The sequence below is a fragment of the Equus quagga genome, chromosome 10 (assembly GCF_021613505.1).
Source record: "Equus quagga isolate Etosha38 chromosome 10, UCLA_HA_Equagga_1.0, whole genome shotgun sequence".
Classification (NCBI taxonomy): domain Eukaryota; kingdom Metazoa; phylum Chordata; class Mammalia; order Perissodactyla; family Equidae; genus Equus; species Equus quagga.
Window position 1 is genome coordinate 96805186 of NC_060276.1, and position 15734 is coordinate 96820919.

Genomic DNA, 15734 nt, shown 5'->3' on the forward strand with positions numbered 1-15734 from the left:
TTGATAAAGAAGTAATGGTAACTCATGTTAACCAGGATATGGGTGTGTTTGGTGTTTTGTGGTTTGGACAATATTTAGGTTTTTGTTTGTATTCTAACGTGATTATGGATTATGGAGTGGTATTGCTGTCATGATCCACACTGGTAACAAAGTAGCGTTGTCTGATGTTGATATTCTGTGAAACAGCTTCTTTTCAACAGGAGAAGACCAAGGCATAGCAGTAAATGCCAGGCCAGCCCCTCATGTCAGGGCCTGCTGTTCATTTTCTCTTTATCTTATGTGTTGTTTTCTCAGTTATTGAACACAACTTTCTTTTATAAAAATATGGTTCTGAATATAGCATTAAGAAGACTTTTCTATATTATCTTTTGATTTAAATAATGATATTGTACTGATTTCAGTATTACTCATCCGAGGAATTTGTAAGTGATTTAAATTCTAGACTATGAGATATTTTTGAACCTAGTTAGTATTGAAATATTCATTTCTCGCTTGTTTCATATATATATATGTGTGTGTGTGTGTATATATATATATATATCTCCACAAATACATGCATACCCATATACTGACTACTTTTCAAACTATTCTAATTAAAGATCTATTACATTCTGATTATAAAGTTTTCCTTCAAGTTTCCAATTTTAACTAAACCTAAATTTATGGAGGTGATTGGGGTCAGTATCGGGTTTATTTTTATTAAACTCATTCTAACAGAGATGTGAGGAAGAAAGTATATGACATATAGGAATGCATCTTGGAAGTAAAGTCATTGCCTTGGTACTAAGAGAGTCTTCTTTATTTTTCAGAGAGCTAAAGAGGAGGCCCAGCAAAAAGAAGCAAAAGTGAAGCTCCTTACGGAGTCCGTAAATAGTGTCATAGCTCAAGCTCCACCTACAGCACAAGAGGCCTTAAAAAAGGAACTCGACACTCTAACCACCAACTACCAGTGGCTCTGCACCAGGCTGAATGGGAAATGCAAGACTTTGGAAGTCAGTGCTTTTCTTGATCTTTAGCAGTTATATGTCAATTTCTGGTTGTATGTGAAGCATAGGGATTAAACACATGGACTCTGGTGTAAATCCACTTAGGCTTGAATTCCTCCTTCAGGCACTTACAAGTTTGTGACTTTAGGCCAGTTGCTTAACATGTATAAACCTGTTTCCTGTCTGTAAAATGAACATGAAAATAGTACCTATTTCACAGTCTGTTGAGAGAATTAAATGAGATATTCTGTTTAAAGTACTGAGCCTCAATAACTGTGAGCTGCTCTCATTCTAATTCATATTATTACCATTATTCGTATTAGGTCACAAAATCCTGTAAATAAGTTTTCTTAAGATTTACAGAAGTTGGTCTTTATTTTTTTCATATATTTGAAGGTGCATAGTCATAAGCATCTGAGCAGGAAGGTGTTCTGTGGGGAAGCGTATTTTACTATAATTGTCTTTAATAATTGCTGTGCCCTCTAAAGTACTTTACAAGACATGTTGTCTAACTAGCTTTTGAGGGGGCATTTTATATTATATTGATTATCCTAAGTTCTGCTTTATCTTTCCCACATGCCTTACTCCTTGGATTATGCTTGTCAGAAAATAGTTGATAAAGAATTCAGGTGCCTCAAATGATGACCATGTAGCTGCATCGAAAACAAACTGTGATCCTCCTTGTGAAAATAATCTTTGTTTACAGTAAAATTTGTGCCAAGGAGCACAAAACTTTACCTACTACCAAATGCTGATACTGTCAGACACTGCTCACTAGTTGGGCTTTAAATTAAGCTCCCTTCCCTCACATGAACTGAGTCACCTTTGTGAATATACTTGGTAAAGAATTCAGGTGCCTCATTATTGTTGATAAATGTTATTGTTTAGGTAGCTTTTTATATTGAGTGTTTGATATTTAGAGGCAGATATAACTCAGAGAAATAGAGGAGAGCTTTAAAAATATTAAAAAAATATATATTTTACCTGTATCCAAAATATCTCCAATGTTATAACTTTCTAATTGTAAAATGTGATCTGAGAATTTCTGCATTATCGATTCCAATTCCTTCTTTTTTTTTTTTTTTTTTTTTATCAGTCCCTGTTCCTTTTTTTACCCAATTCACTCCTCAAACGTTTGGCCAGTACCATATATATGCCAGGAACTATTATAGTTGTTGAGGAAATAAAGTAAAATTTCTTGTATTAGTGCTACAGAAAATAAAACAAAGCGTGAGAGGGGAAGAGATGCACTATGAGTCGCAAGGAAGTCACAGCTAATTCTCTGTTGTGTTATATGAGGGGAGAACTTTTTGAATGTAGGAAATTGCTTTCTGACAATATTTAAATAAAACACTTAAGTATTATTTTCTTATGTTCTTAATTTCTTTACATCACCACCATTCTTTGCTTTGTATTATTCATATTGTTCACTTGAAAGGTATGCCAATCCATCAGAAATCTATTTTGGGATATGGTTTCCAAAGGGATATTTTGTTTTTATATTAATTTTCAAGAGTACTTACTAAATTACCCTTCCATTTCTCATCTAGAATGACACTTCTAACATTTTCTATTTGTATAGAAGTTGTCAAGTTATTTAGAAGCTTTTTTTATTTCCTCTCCACTGGTTTGGAATATGTACACTATTTTATCTTAGTGGGACCCTTAATTATTATCTTGCATACCTTAATCAACAAAGTCCAGCAATAATAAATATTCCTCTGCACCTCTCTAACAGTGATATAGCAGAATCATTAGAATGGTTTAACTCTGAATTTACCTCTCATCTTTCATATTATTGTTGCAACTTATTTCTTACTCTCCTAAATTAGTCAATGCCATTGCCACTGCTGTTGTTATAATTATTATTTTTAATAGTATTTATTTAGATTTGCCAGCACAATTTTGCCAATTTCTGTGATGAGTTTTGCTTTTTGTATCCTTCTTTTCCTTCTGCTCTTTCATTGAGTGTAAATAGCAAATACTCTCAGATTTTGCATGACTGAAAATGCCTTTGTTTTGTCCTCAGTAGTGAGTCCTAGCCTAGCTGAGCATATAATTATGCTGGGACGGTTACTTTTTACAACACTGAAAAATATTCCATCATCTTCTGAAATGACTAGCTGTTAAGTCTGCTGTCAAATCATTGTTCCTTTATGATTTTCTCTATCTTTTCATTGTCTCCTTCAAAGCTTTGCAGTTTTGTTTTATTTTATCTATATGTAACTTTCTTTCATTTAGACTTTGTCACCTGGTGTATTAAGAACAGAGAGACTATTTCTCTCTCTGGTGGTCTCCATTATCTTTCTGAAGATTTTGTTTCTCCCAATCTCTCCATTCCTTCCTAGAGGAACCTTTATTAGATCTATAAAGAATATCCCCATCCTATATTCTGATTGTTGACTTCTCTTTAATATTTTCTATATTTCTAGCTCTATCTTCTGCATTCTGAGTAATTTTGTAAAATCTGTCTTCCAATTCTCAAATTTTCTCTTCAACTGCCTCCTGTGCTATTAATCCTATGGTATATAAATATATTCATCTCTATATATACATCTATTTATATGTATGTGTGTTTGTATTTTTTCAAAGACCATATTTTCCATTTCTCAAGATTTGACTTTGTTATTTTGCAAATCTCTCTTCTTTTACATAATCTTCTGTTTTTGTGTAACTAATTCTATTTCTTCCTTTAGTTAAACAATTTAAACTTACGTAATCTATTTGGTTGAGAAGTCTCAAGTTAATGAGTAATAAGCAGGAAACAATTTTATTTTTTCTATAACTAAAACCAACCATGTGAAACCTCATTTTCTACTTAGTAGTCAGCCTCTTAATCAGTATTTCAGTCTGATCCCATAATTTTTAACTCAGTTTTAGTTATTAAAATTTAGTCTCATTTAAAGTTCAATCTCATAGTTTATTAAAATCTCCCACCAATTTAGATTAATCTTGTGGCTTCAACAATTCATACAGAGGTGGGGGTGAGAAAAAGTGATCTCACAGTCCCCTCCTCCCACTCAGTTTCTTGATAGTGATCTTCTAGTGTTGGTGTGTGGGAGGATAAGGAGGGGAAAATACATTCTTCATCTGATGTCCTTTTCTTGGCTGGCTAAAATTGCTATACCCTTTTTTAACACCCACACACATCTGCAAGGATGAGTCTCTTACCACCAGACTCCATAAGTTATAACAGCTGATCTGGCTTGTTCTCTATAAACTTGTGGTCTACTCGGGATCCCAGTTGCCCTTATTCGTATGGACTTTAAACCCCAAAAGAGATTTCCTAGGCATCCACGAAAACTTGGAGTATTCAACAAGAATTTCAGGCAGACTCTTGCCAGTAGCCTTATACCACATTCTCTTGAAAATTATACCTTTTTAACCCATGCTTCTGTGATCTCCTGGAATCTTACTTACCCACCACACCTCAACTCTGCCTGTGGGCACTGGCAGATCCCATCTTCAAAACTCTCTGGAATGAGAAACTTGAGAGTTGTCCTTGAACCCTCTTTGGCCATACCAGCAGCTCAAGAGGGAATGCATGCCAACCATCACTTTCTCAATATACCCACCCACTCGATGACCGATGCTCGTTTAGATCCTATAAAGAAAAGGGACCAGATAAGTTTCCTCTAAACACCTCCACAAAAAGATGAGAAAAAAGGATTGCCTGATTTTTCAAATTCTCCTCTCTTCACATCCCCCTCAATGCCTTCCCCATCAGCTCCCTCTCTGTAGATGAGGGCTTGTGAAATCATGTAGCAGAAGTTCTCCTAACATAGAAAGTAGGGAACTTAGACCTTTTATTTCTTAAGTATGAACTCTAGTTGTCAATCTCCAGAGAAGTAGATCCTACTGGCAACTTGTACCACCAGACTAAACTTGTTTATCATAAAATTCTCTAAAATTGTTATCTCTAGATCATAAGGTGTGGATTCTACCATGATACGACTATTGACTCTTCTAATGGCAGTGAATTCCCTCACATGGCTTGTGATTTTTTGTTTGTGAGCTCACCTATGATAGGAATTGTTTCTACTGGAAATTCCTTCTGTGCTCGGCTGTTGGAGGGTCCTTATGAGTCTTTTCTGTTTGTCTCTACCAGAGTCTGAGAGATGTTATGTTTTACCCTTAGGTATGATATAAACTTAGGTTTCAGTTTCTTATGGGTGGATCCTTATTTTCCAACCCAAATCCAGAGGAGTCTCAGCTTCCTTGCTAATTCATTATACGCCAGTGAGTGGGGATTTTATAGTTCTTGTGTCTTGGAGGGGTGGCACACAACTTTATGTTTTCCACCTCCCTGGAGTGCATGAGAGTAATGCTTCTGTTCCTGTTCTAAGTTAGTGTTGATACTCCGGCTTTTATGTTGTATACTCTATTCTGATATGCCCATGTTGTGTTAAGGTTGGTTTCCCAACCTCTACAGGCTCTTAATTTCCCTCTTTGTTTCTGCCATGTGGGGATGTTTCATACTTGTTTCATAGATCAGCTATGAATTTAAAATGTTATCTTTTATATTTTATCCAGCATTTCAATGTGACTGAAGCAGGGGGTGTAGGGGATTACCATATCAACTCCATTTACCATTTTGAACAGAAGTTTCCCTTTTCGTTTGTACTTTCTTCAAAGCCACTTTGAATTCTGTGATTTCAAAGTAATTTTAAGTTCCAAACTGTTAAGCTTAACAGTTATTCTAAGTGGCTTTTTGCTCCAGTTCAGGCTACAAGACTACATTTTATTTTGCAAAGGTGACCTGTAAAGCTGGTACATTCAGCCTCTCCAGCTGTGTCCTTCAGATGCATCGAGGGCACAAGAGGCCATCCATCCTGATGGTTAAATCAGCAAGGTAGTTCATTACCTCAATCTGCACCAAAGTTAATAAGACACATTACCAATCACATCTCCTTATCTTCAAAGCTCTAAAGTACCCTCGGGTATTTAAGGAGATATTTATATTTTCCCACTGGGATCTTTGCCCAGAAGGAAGACAGCCTGTAGTCCAGCAGGAGCTGGAAATGACCCAGATTTAAGATTTCTATCACCTTTTAAAGCAAAATACTTAATTTCACTTTCTGTGATAAACTGTACTTAAAATACCAAGTAAGAATTGGTAGACTGGCAAGGTAGCTTAGACTGATACTTTTTATCAATTAGAGAGGGAATGTCCTCCATCATTTGCAAGGGCTAATGAGCTAAGGTGAAAATGTGGGAAATCTGATAGAGTTTTTAGTTTCTCTTAGAATAAAACTTTTTTCCTCTACTTCACTTTTGGTGGTGGGAGGGTAGTAGGTGGTGGTGATTGCACTACTGTAATTATAGGTTTGCCCAGTATTTACAATCTCAAAGCTAATTGCAAATGGCCATTTTTATGTTCTTATCCTCTAGTGCATCTTCCTGCTTTATCCCAACAGACATAACCATGATCCAGAAATTTGCCCTTTAGTTTTTCTTTGCTTAAAAATATTTTATCACGTACATATAGATGCCTAAACAATATATTGCTCAACTGTGCTTGCTTTGAGCATTATACAAAATGGTAACCTATAATATATAGTTTTCTAGGGCTTACTCTTTTTGACCAACATTTTGGTGTCTGAGATATCCATATTGTTCTATTTGACGAATTTTTCATTTTGATATCTGTATTCTCTGTTTAAATGTGATGCAGTGTATTTCTACATTCTCCTGCTGGTGGACGTTAAGGTTGTTTTCTTTTTTTAATGTTGGTTATTACAAAAAGTGCTGAAATGAACATTCTTGTAACTGTCTTTCTTGCCCACACAATGTAGTTTCTCTGAGGATATGCACTGAAAAGTGGAGTTGCTGGGTTGCCGGGTTTGTGAATATTCACCTTACTGAGAATGACAAATTCTTTTCCAGAATAGTCGTTCCAATATGCACACCCACCAGCAATAAATACAAATCTGTGTTAATGTGTATCTTCTCTCACACTTGGAGCTGTCAAACATCTCATTTGTGTCAGTCACATGGAATATCTCATTGTAATCCTGATGTATACTCCCCTGATTACTAATGAGTTTGAACATGTTTTCATATGTGTATAGGATATGCACATATATTTTTCTTTGAAATACTAGTTCAGGCTTTCCTTTCATTTTTTCTATTGGGTTATTTGTTCATCTTTTAATTGACTTGTTGGTGTTCCTTTCATATTCTTATTCATGTATTATAAATTTTGCAATTGTTTTCTTCAAGTTTGAGGCTGTTTTTCAATTTCTTTATGGTGTCTCTTGATGAATAGAAGGTTTTAATTCTAATGTAATCAAATTTAGTCATCGCTTTCTTTGGTCAGTTTTCTAAAAATGTCTTCTTTAAGATATCTTTCCCCATCCCAAGGTCAGAAAATTACTCTTCTATATTTTCTGACAGCCATCTTAAAGTTTTGCTTTTTTATATATGAGTACTTTTCTATATTAATCAGTTTTTAATACATATCAAAAGCCATTTAAAAATAAATCCTTGAAATAGCAGTCATATTTCTGATAATATACCTCAAGGAAATAATTTGAAATATGAAAACATCTGTATTCATGTTCACCACAAATTTATAATAGCAGACAAAACTAAAAATAGTCTAATTATTCAGTAATTGTTGATTGTTAAGGAAACAAAAATATAGCCACTTAAATGAAACTTTAGATTTTCATTAAAAATCTCTTCTTAGTAATATGGAAAAATTACATGATGTAAGGTTTAATGAAAAGAGCACTATAGTTAAATCCATACTTTAGTATTAACTATCAAATTGTTTATATATGATAAAATTTAAAGGAGGTCACAGAAAAGTGGTAATAGTTGATGTGTTGGGATGTTAGGTTTATATATACATTTTTACATATGATTTTATTTTTCTATTTCTCAGGCTGTAATGTTGATGAATTATTTTTTATTTAAAAAAGTAAATCGCTGAATCTTGAATTTATTCACGTAATAAACTGTTTCCTTAATGATTTGTAATTATAGATGTATTAAATGATCAAAATGACTAGTTGCATTTTCACTTATCTACTGCAAAGGAAAGGTAAAAGATGTAAAATAAATATGTTGTATTTTCAGAAGTTTTAAAAATGGAAATGCCAAAATCTCACGTTCGTTTTTCTATCAAAATATATCATCTGGGATATATATTTCTTTCTTAGGAAGTCTGGGCATGTTGGCATGAGTTATTGTCATACTTGGAGAAGGCAAACAAGTGGCTAAATGAAGTAGAATTCAAACTTAAAACCACTGAAAATATTCCTGGTGAACCTGAGGAAATCTCTGAGGTGCTAGATGTAAGTTGTGAATTAATCTGAATGATGATAATTTATATACAATATTGAAAGGTGTCAAGTACCAAGTAAAAGAATAAATTCAAAGGAAACAGCACAGAGTGTGTAGTTGCCATGCCTCGGCAGCACTGGCAATTTGGATAAAGCCTTTGTTTCCTCCAAGAACCTTCTAGTCTTAAGATTTTAAAGTGGATTTAAATAACCTCTTACAGAGGACATTTGCCTTTTGTATATCACTAAGTTCTATGTTGGTACTTTTCTTTACCTAATTAAATCTACTACAGACCTGCAAAGACTTATTTGGACACATAATTTTGCTCCTTTGGAGTAGTGCTAAACAGGATAATATAAAACATCATTTCCAATTTAAAAACTATGTTTATTGAATTGGAATTTTTAAATTATTTAAAACCATAAATTTATAACTTACAGAATATTTTGAGATATTAAATGGGCATGCTTTGATATTGGAAATGTGTCTTTAGAATCTTCATACATTTTAGCACATACAAAATTCTAGTACATTTTTAAGTTTTATTTTGGAGACCTTTAAAGAGCAAAACTTAAATGAGTATGCATGTATGAGCTTTGATTTGTGTGAAGCTCGGACGTGTAATCATTTGTGTTTTATTTAATTGTACTTTTGGCTCATCCTTTATGTATAAGGACTATGTAGTTTAGCATATATATTGTATATAGAGCCATTTGTAGTGCATCACCTCTGTAAATCAGATAAAATAAGGTGTATAAATTAATCAAGATGTGAGGAAAATGTAAAATGTTTCTTAAGACCAGATAGAATTGGAATCCTAGAACATCACAGCAGAAATCTAGACATCATTATATCCAATTTCCTTAATTTCACAAGAGAATTATAAAACCTGAAGAGATATCAAAGAATGAGAGAGGTCTCAAGTGGACTATAATTTTGTCCTTGCCTGTTCAGAGATTTTCATTGACATTCATTGTGAATCAACAATATGATGCATCTTCCAAAAAAGATAAAGCAAACTTGCAAACTTGTACTGCATTAGTAAAAGGATGATGGCCAGAACAAAGGATGTGGTAATGCAGTTATCTTATTAAATGATCAGTTTGAAGGACCTTATCCTCATTTTTATTGCTTTCCAGTCCAAAGATAGCTGTTCTACCTCTAAACTGTGTATGTGTGAAAAAGTGAGAAGGGCAAAGGGATTTCTTCTAACGAGACTGTGCCTTTTTTTAATTTGAAGGGAAACTCTACTCTTGAACTTCTACCTACATATATTGTCAGAATTATGTCACTTGGCCGTCACTAGCTATAAGAAGTGAAGAAATTGAGAATTTTACCTTTCCAGGTTTTAGAGTAGAGGGAATCAGAGAATAAGGTGGCTGCGAATCACTTTTTAAGTGCTCCAGTCCACTAATCCCGCCACAGGCCCATGAAGATTCACATGGAGCAACGTCGTATTTTTGAAATAACTATGATCTTTCATGTTTTATTATGCCAATTAAATATTGCTTTAAGTTGCTTATAACTTAGTTATATGTAAATCAGAAGATACCAAGCATTTTTGTGTTAATTCAATGGATTTAGAAAAAGAAGAGAAATAGTAATTATTGCAAATGTATTTCAGTCACTTGAAAATTTGATGCAACATTCAGAGGATAACCCGAATCAGATTCGCATATTGGCACAGACCCTAACAGATGGCGGAGTCATGGATGAACTGATCAATGAGGAACTTGAGACGTTTAATTCCCGTTGGAGAGAACTACATGAAGAGGTATGATGATAAGAGTGAAAAATCTCTTTAAAATGGTTTGCATAAATGTCGAGCAAATACTTTTAGGCCTCTCAGATAAAATGAGGACTACTTTACATATTAGCTCAGCTTCTAGGTTTTAGAAACTGTCATGTACTAGACATGGCTGAAATATTTACCTGTGTATTATATCATTTTATCGTATAAAAACATGATAAAGTATGGGTTTTAACAGGAAAGTGAGACAAACCAAATATAGTAACATTCTCAAGCCCCCAGATGATTAAATAGTTAAGATCTGATTTTGAACACTAGATTATCTGACCACAGAGATTTTTTCCCTACCCAAAATTAACCAATATGTATAGGTATGCTCATATCTCTCTCCCTCTTTCTCTCTCCTCGGTTTGTCCTCTCTCTCTCTTTCTGTACACACACACACAGACACACACACACACACTCTCTCTCTCACGTTTGTTACGGTCATATATAATCTCTTAATAATACATGTGAGTCTTTTAACACCCTGGATATTGTTTATTCTTCTGAAATAATGGAAGAGAGTTTTAATTTATATGCAACAGGGGGATTTTCATACTTAAAAATTCATACCATGTTATGAATTTTCAAATCAAGATTAAAAGAAAATAACGTATTTCTCCCAATCAAACAATGTTTTGTATATATTCTTCTAAGTCAAGGATGGATTATTTGTCAAAACGGGAAAATAACTCATAATGAAGCTCATTTTCATACCCATTTACTAAGTGCATCTACAACACATGAAACACTGTTTTAAGGCTTGGTAATAAGTAAGAAAAAGTTCCTATCCTTTGTTACCTATAGACATTGATTAGTTAAACAAAAATTCATTGACTTCTTAATGTGTTCAGGACATAAAAACAAATAATAATCTTTATAAGATGCAAAAAGTTGTGTTAAAAGTTATCACAGAGGAGTAGAGAAGACAGAAAAAGGGCACATGCCTGTGAGGGTCAGCATAGCCAGGTGTTTGGGGTAGCTTTCTTAGAGAAGCTTAGTTGTGGGCACATTTTACAATTAGAGTGGGAGATAGCCAAGTGAGCAAGTGTAGGAGGGCAATTCCAGGCAGGTGGACACCAATGCATGCAAAGAATTGGAAGTATGATGGTGGTTATATGTGTGAATCTGCAAACCATTTGGTTTTGCTTTAGCGTAAAGTGCAAATGAAGGAGTGGCTGAAGATGAGCCTGAACAAGGAGGCATGAGCAGGATTGCTGGGTGAGAGCTATGCTTCACAAACAACCTGGTCTATAACCTTGCACTCAGGGACCCGCTGAAGGGTTTAAAATGTAAGGGGGAAGGAGAAGAGAGGTGCCACCATCAGATTACATTTCCTCTGAGGTGACTGTGGAGAGTGGGTGGTCTGAGAGAGAGGGAGATTGCAGGCAGTGAGACCAAGTAAGAAGTGATGTTTTTCACTTGGTTGAAGGCAAGGGCGGTGGTGAGAGGTACAGAGAAAATGACAAATTGAGGAGAGATCTGGGTTTCTGACTTAGGTAACTGAGCATCTGTTATTTTTCATAAACAAAATTGAGAAAGTACCAAAAAAAAGCAAGTTTGGAGGTGAAAGATCGCATGCCACTTTCTACTCCCATTGAGCCTGAGGTGCCTGCTTAAGTTTGATACCAACCAAATGCAATCCCTGGGTCAAGGACTTAGGTGCCCGTAGTTAACCTGGGAGATGATGCAAGAGTGCAAAGTTGGAAGGTTGGTAAAGGGTGCTGTTGTCAGTGAGTTTCCACTGTGAGTGACTAGGCTCAATCCCACTGGAAGCCTTAAGGAAATCATGTAGAACATCAGTGTTATAGAGCACACTTAGAATTGTCCCCTGAGCTAATGGAAGCTGAAGTGCTTATCCACCAATTGTCCTCCCTTTTTATTTGAGGAGTGCCCTTGAGTGCATAAAATCCCAATACTTCCAGGCTGCTAAGGACAGTAATATCGAGAAATATGGGTACTTAAGATGGGAATTAGCAGTGCATGCCCAAACTGGCCACCATAGCTTCAGGTGAACTCAGAGGTTATGAGATTATGTGGCAGGGCACCAAGAGGGTCCGCCACAGTACTTAGGGAGTATCCAGGCAAGGATATTCTATAATCCAGTAACAGATATCAGCCCTGAAGTTAAAGACTCTGATCCAAGCTAGTTATACAGATGTGGGATTTACCAGGCCACATGCTAGGTGAAACTGTCGAGTTCAAGAAATCACCCCAGGTAGGCTGAAAGAAAAGAATCATGGACAGAATTTAAGGGTTATACTCAAAATCAAGTTTTAGGCAAAGGAAACAGTGTCTACAAAGGAGATGAGAAGAAATGGTCAAGGAGGTAAGAGAAGACTCAAGTTAAAACCAGGGTGCTTAGGAGATTTATAAAGAAGTCGTGAGAAAATGTCAAATACAATAGAGAGGGCTGGTGAGAGGAAGACAGAATTTGGCAAAAAGGACTTCACTTATCACCTTTCCTAGAGCAGTTTTGATGGAGTTTCCCTGGGGATAGAGACTCTGGTGACAGTGTGTTATAGAAGACATTAGAGAGGAGGAAGAGGGGAAAGCAAGTGTACACTCTCTGTGGGGAGTTTGACTGTGAAGGGAAAGAAAGGTCCTAAGGGGGGATGGTAGCTGGGGATATGCAGGAAACCTTTTGTGATTTAAGTGGGCGAGAAGTTTGATCATGTTTTAGATTGGAAAGAAAGAAGTCCTGAGTAGCAAAGCCTCCTCTCTCGCTGGTCCTAAAGAGAAGTAGGTGACAGTGGGGCAGGTCAGTGTGAAGGTGCCAGCAGTGAGCCTCCAGCAGTCCTTAATCCTGCCACTGTCTTTGTTGAGTAGTTTAGTCATATTTTCTCCATATCAATATAAAGGACTTGGAATTGGTGAAGGGGATTCCAAACAGCCCCTTGGCCTTTCACCCTTGTCGCCCTGTTATTGGACCTGAGTAGAAGCAGATAGTCCTAGCTGGCAACTAATTCAAAGGTTGTTTAAATTTGGATTTTGATATGGATTTGGAATGTGCTTTTATTTATATTTGAATGTGAGTGTCAGATTCCAACTTGTAGTTCAAGCAAAAAATGAAAAGGCACATTGTAAAACTGACCTTTACTAAGCTGTGAAAAGGCCCAAATTTTAATCTTTAACGTTCAGAGTCTATTCTGATCGCTATAGATCACTCTCTAACCTGATTTGGGTATCAACCTCATTTATGTAATATTCATGCAAACTTTCAGTAAGACAAAAAATACTTATGTCTTTATATTTCAGATGTCTTTGGTATGGAACTTGGCATTTCCTGCAAATAAGTAATAATTCAACTCAACAACAAACCTTGATTGAACACCTACTCTGCTATATCCAAACTGAGTTGTTAAAGCATTGAATATTGAATCAGAAATAGTTGGGTTGGAATAGCCCCTTGTATTAGTCAGGGTCAGACAGATCACAGAAACTACACAGTAACTTAAATAGGGAATGTTTAATACAAATAAATATTAACTATTTACTTGGAATTAATTTTTAAGAGAGAATAGAAGAAATTCAAAAAATACCCTAGGACTGAGGGCTGGTACCCAAGGAAGGAACTGACTTGGAAAGGAAGGAGCTCTACCCGAGGCTGGAATTCAAATCTGTTTGGAAAGAGTGTGTCTCCAGACCATGAAATGGCAAAGAATTTCGCTGGGTTGACCCCACCCAGAGCTGGTACATCGTCAGTGGGCTGAAGCTTGTATGAAGGGAATCTTGGAGTGAGGTAGAATTCACAAAATTCATAGGGAAGTAACCTGTGGGGGGTGCTATTGAATTTGCTGGGAAACTGAATGGGATGCCCATTGGGCTTGCTGGGGAGCTATCTGTAATTGATGCTGCTGAACTTAGGGAAACCAGCTTGGGCTCCAGGAAGCTGCCCGTGGATTTGCCACGCATGCTGAACTTGTCACTGGAGGACCCACAGAACTTGTCAGAAGACACATGTAGAGGGGGCTGCTGAAATTTATGGGAGAGGGAATGGGGAACAGAGGAGGTGAGCTCCACTGGGTATCCCACAGGCCAACCCAGAGCCACAGGAGCAAGAAAGTAAAAACACACTGGAACAGGAGCAATCTTTACCTCCCCCAATGTCACTCCGGCGCCCTCTACTGATAAAGTTTGGCTTCAAGTCAGCTGGCAAAGAAATATTCCAATATCACAAACAGATCAATGTTGAAAGGCAATAAGTGGACAACTGGTATATCCCTCCACAACTCATTGTCTATGTGACCTTGAGTAATATTTTCAAGCTTCCATTTCTCGTCTGTGATAACAGATCCTGTTTCATAGGGTTCTCCTGAGCAAAATATAAAATACTACATGGAAAGTGCTTACAATAGTGCTAGCAACATAGTGCATATTCAATGAATGATTGGAATTTTTATTTTTACTAGGTTGATGCTATAATACCTACCCTCAAAGCAATGTGTGTTGTGTGTGTGTGTGTGTGTCTGTGTGTATCACACCAAGGACAGGGATAGACAAATACATATATTCCAATACGAAAAACAGTGAAATCTACTGACCATTATTTAGATAAAATGCAGAAGACTGACAAAAGGACTTTTTTTTTTATCATCCCCTAAGTCTTAAAATTGTAAGTTCTCCATTTCTACCTCAATAGTCAATTAAGCAGAATGCTATAGTAACAATAAATAAATCTGAAACTGCTATCAGTCCTGGCTATGCTTATATAAAATATCTAGCCAATAATAACCTGAGAGTAATTTGGCAATGAGAATAAAGCATATTTGGTGCTTTAGAGCTTTGATGAAAACCACATCATGTTAGAGGTAATATCCTTCTCAAATTCTGTTGTGCTAGTCTTTAATAAGCTGATGTGACTTTAAAGATATGATGTTGAGGTAAAATGATGGGTAGTAACAGGGTTTTCCCATTTCTCAGCGTATAAGCTGAGTGCTTTGATCAATTCCAAACTGCTTAGTTAACAGAGAAACACCTAATAAATTGCTAGCTAAATCAATCGTTTGGATGTTCCCATTGAACATTTAGCTGAAAAGACTGGTGTTTGCTGCAATGTAGATGGAGCTTTGGGATAAATTACCTAGGGGGCTGGGGAAATATAATGATGACAGTAACAGATTTGTAAATTGATTTCTTTTATTTTTCCAAAAGAAATCCATGTTGTACATTAGATTGTTATAGTAAAAAATTCTGAATTTGTTTTAAGCCATAATTTTCTTGATTTTTTTTGGTGGCTAAAGAAAAATAGTTTTTCCATTAGTAAACAAAGTGACCATTCACTTGAAGATGAGCCTTAGCCCATTTTCTTCTCAATTAAATGCCTATGTCAGAAGTTTGTGGGGCTTTTTTTTTATTGCCTACCTAATGTTTCTTATAGCTGCAATTATGCAGATCAAAGGTAACATTCAATTGCCTGTTAAATCAATCAAACAGCCAGAGTTTTTATTGCCTATGAATATTTAAAAGAGATATGCTAGATCCCATTCCTAATTCCAGAGTGTGAGTTTGCATTCAGATAAGTAATAAATTATTTCCATTCCTTGAAAAGGCATCTTTCACTCTTCATAATCATGTGGCACTATATTTTCTACTCACAGTAATGATTCGAAAGATGGTTAGCAAACCAGGGAACAGCTCCAAAAATCATACCAAATCATCTCATC

The 15734-nt window shown here is 35.8% G+C and overlaps 1 protein-coding gene across 9 annotated transcripts in view; it reads left to right on the plus strand.

Annotated features, from left to right (window-relative positions):
- DMD (dystrophin) overlaps positions 1-15734 on the plus strand; it is a 2273580-nt gene that overhangs the window by 1028191 nt on the left and 1229655 nt on the right. For all 9 annotated transcript variants that reach the window (XM_046672830.1, XM_046672828.1, XM_046672833.1 and 6 more), the window contains 3 exons: positions 810-992; positions 8153-8287; positions 9901-10050. In XM_046672830.1, coding sequence (XP_046528786.1) covers positions 810-992; positions 8153-8287; positions 9901-10050 — 468 coding nt within the window. The remainder of the gene's footprint in view (positions 1-809; positions 993-8152; positions 8288-9900; positions 10051-15734) is intronic.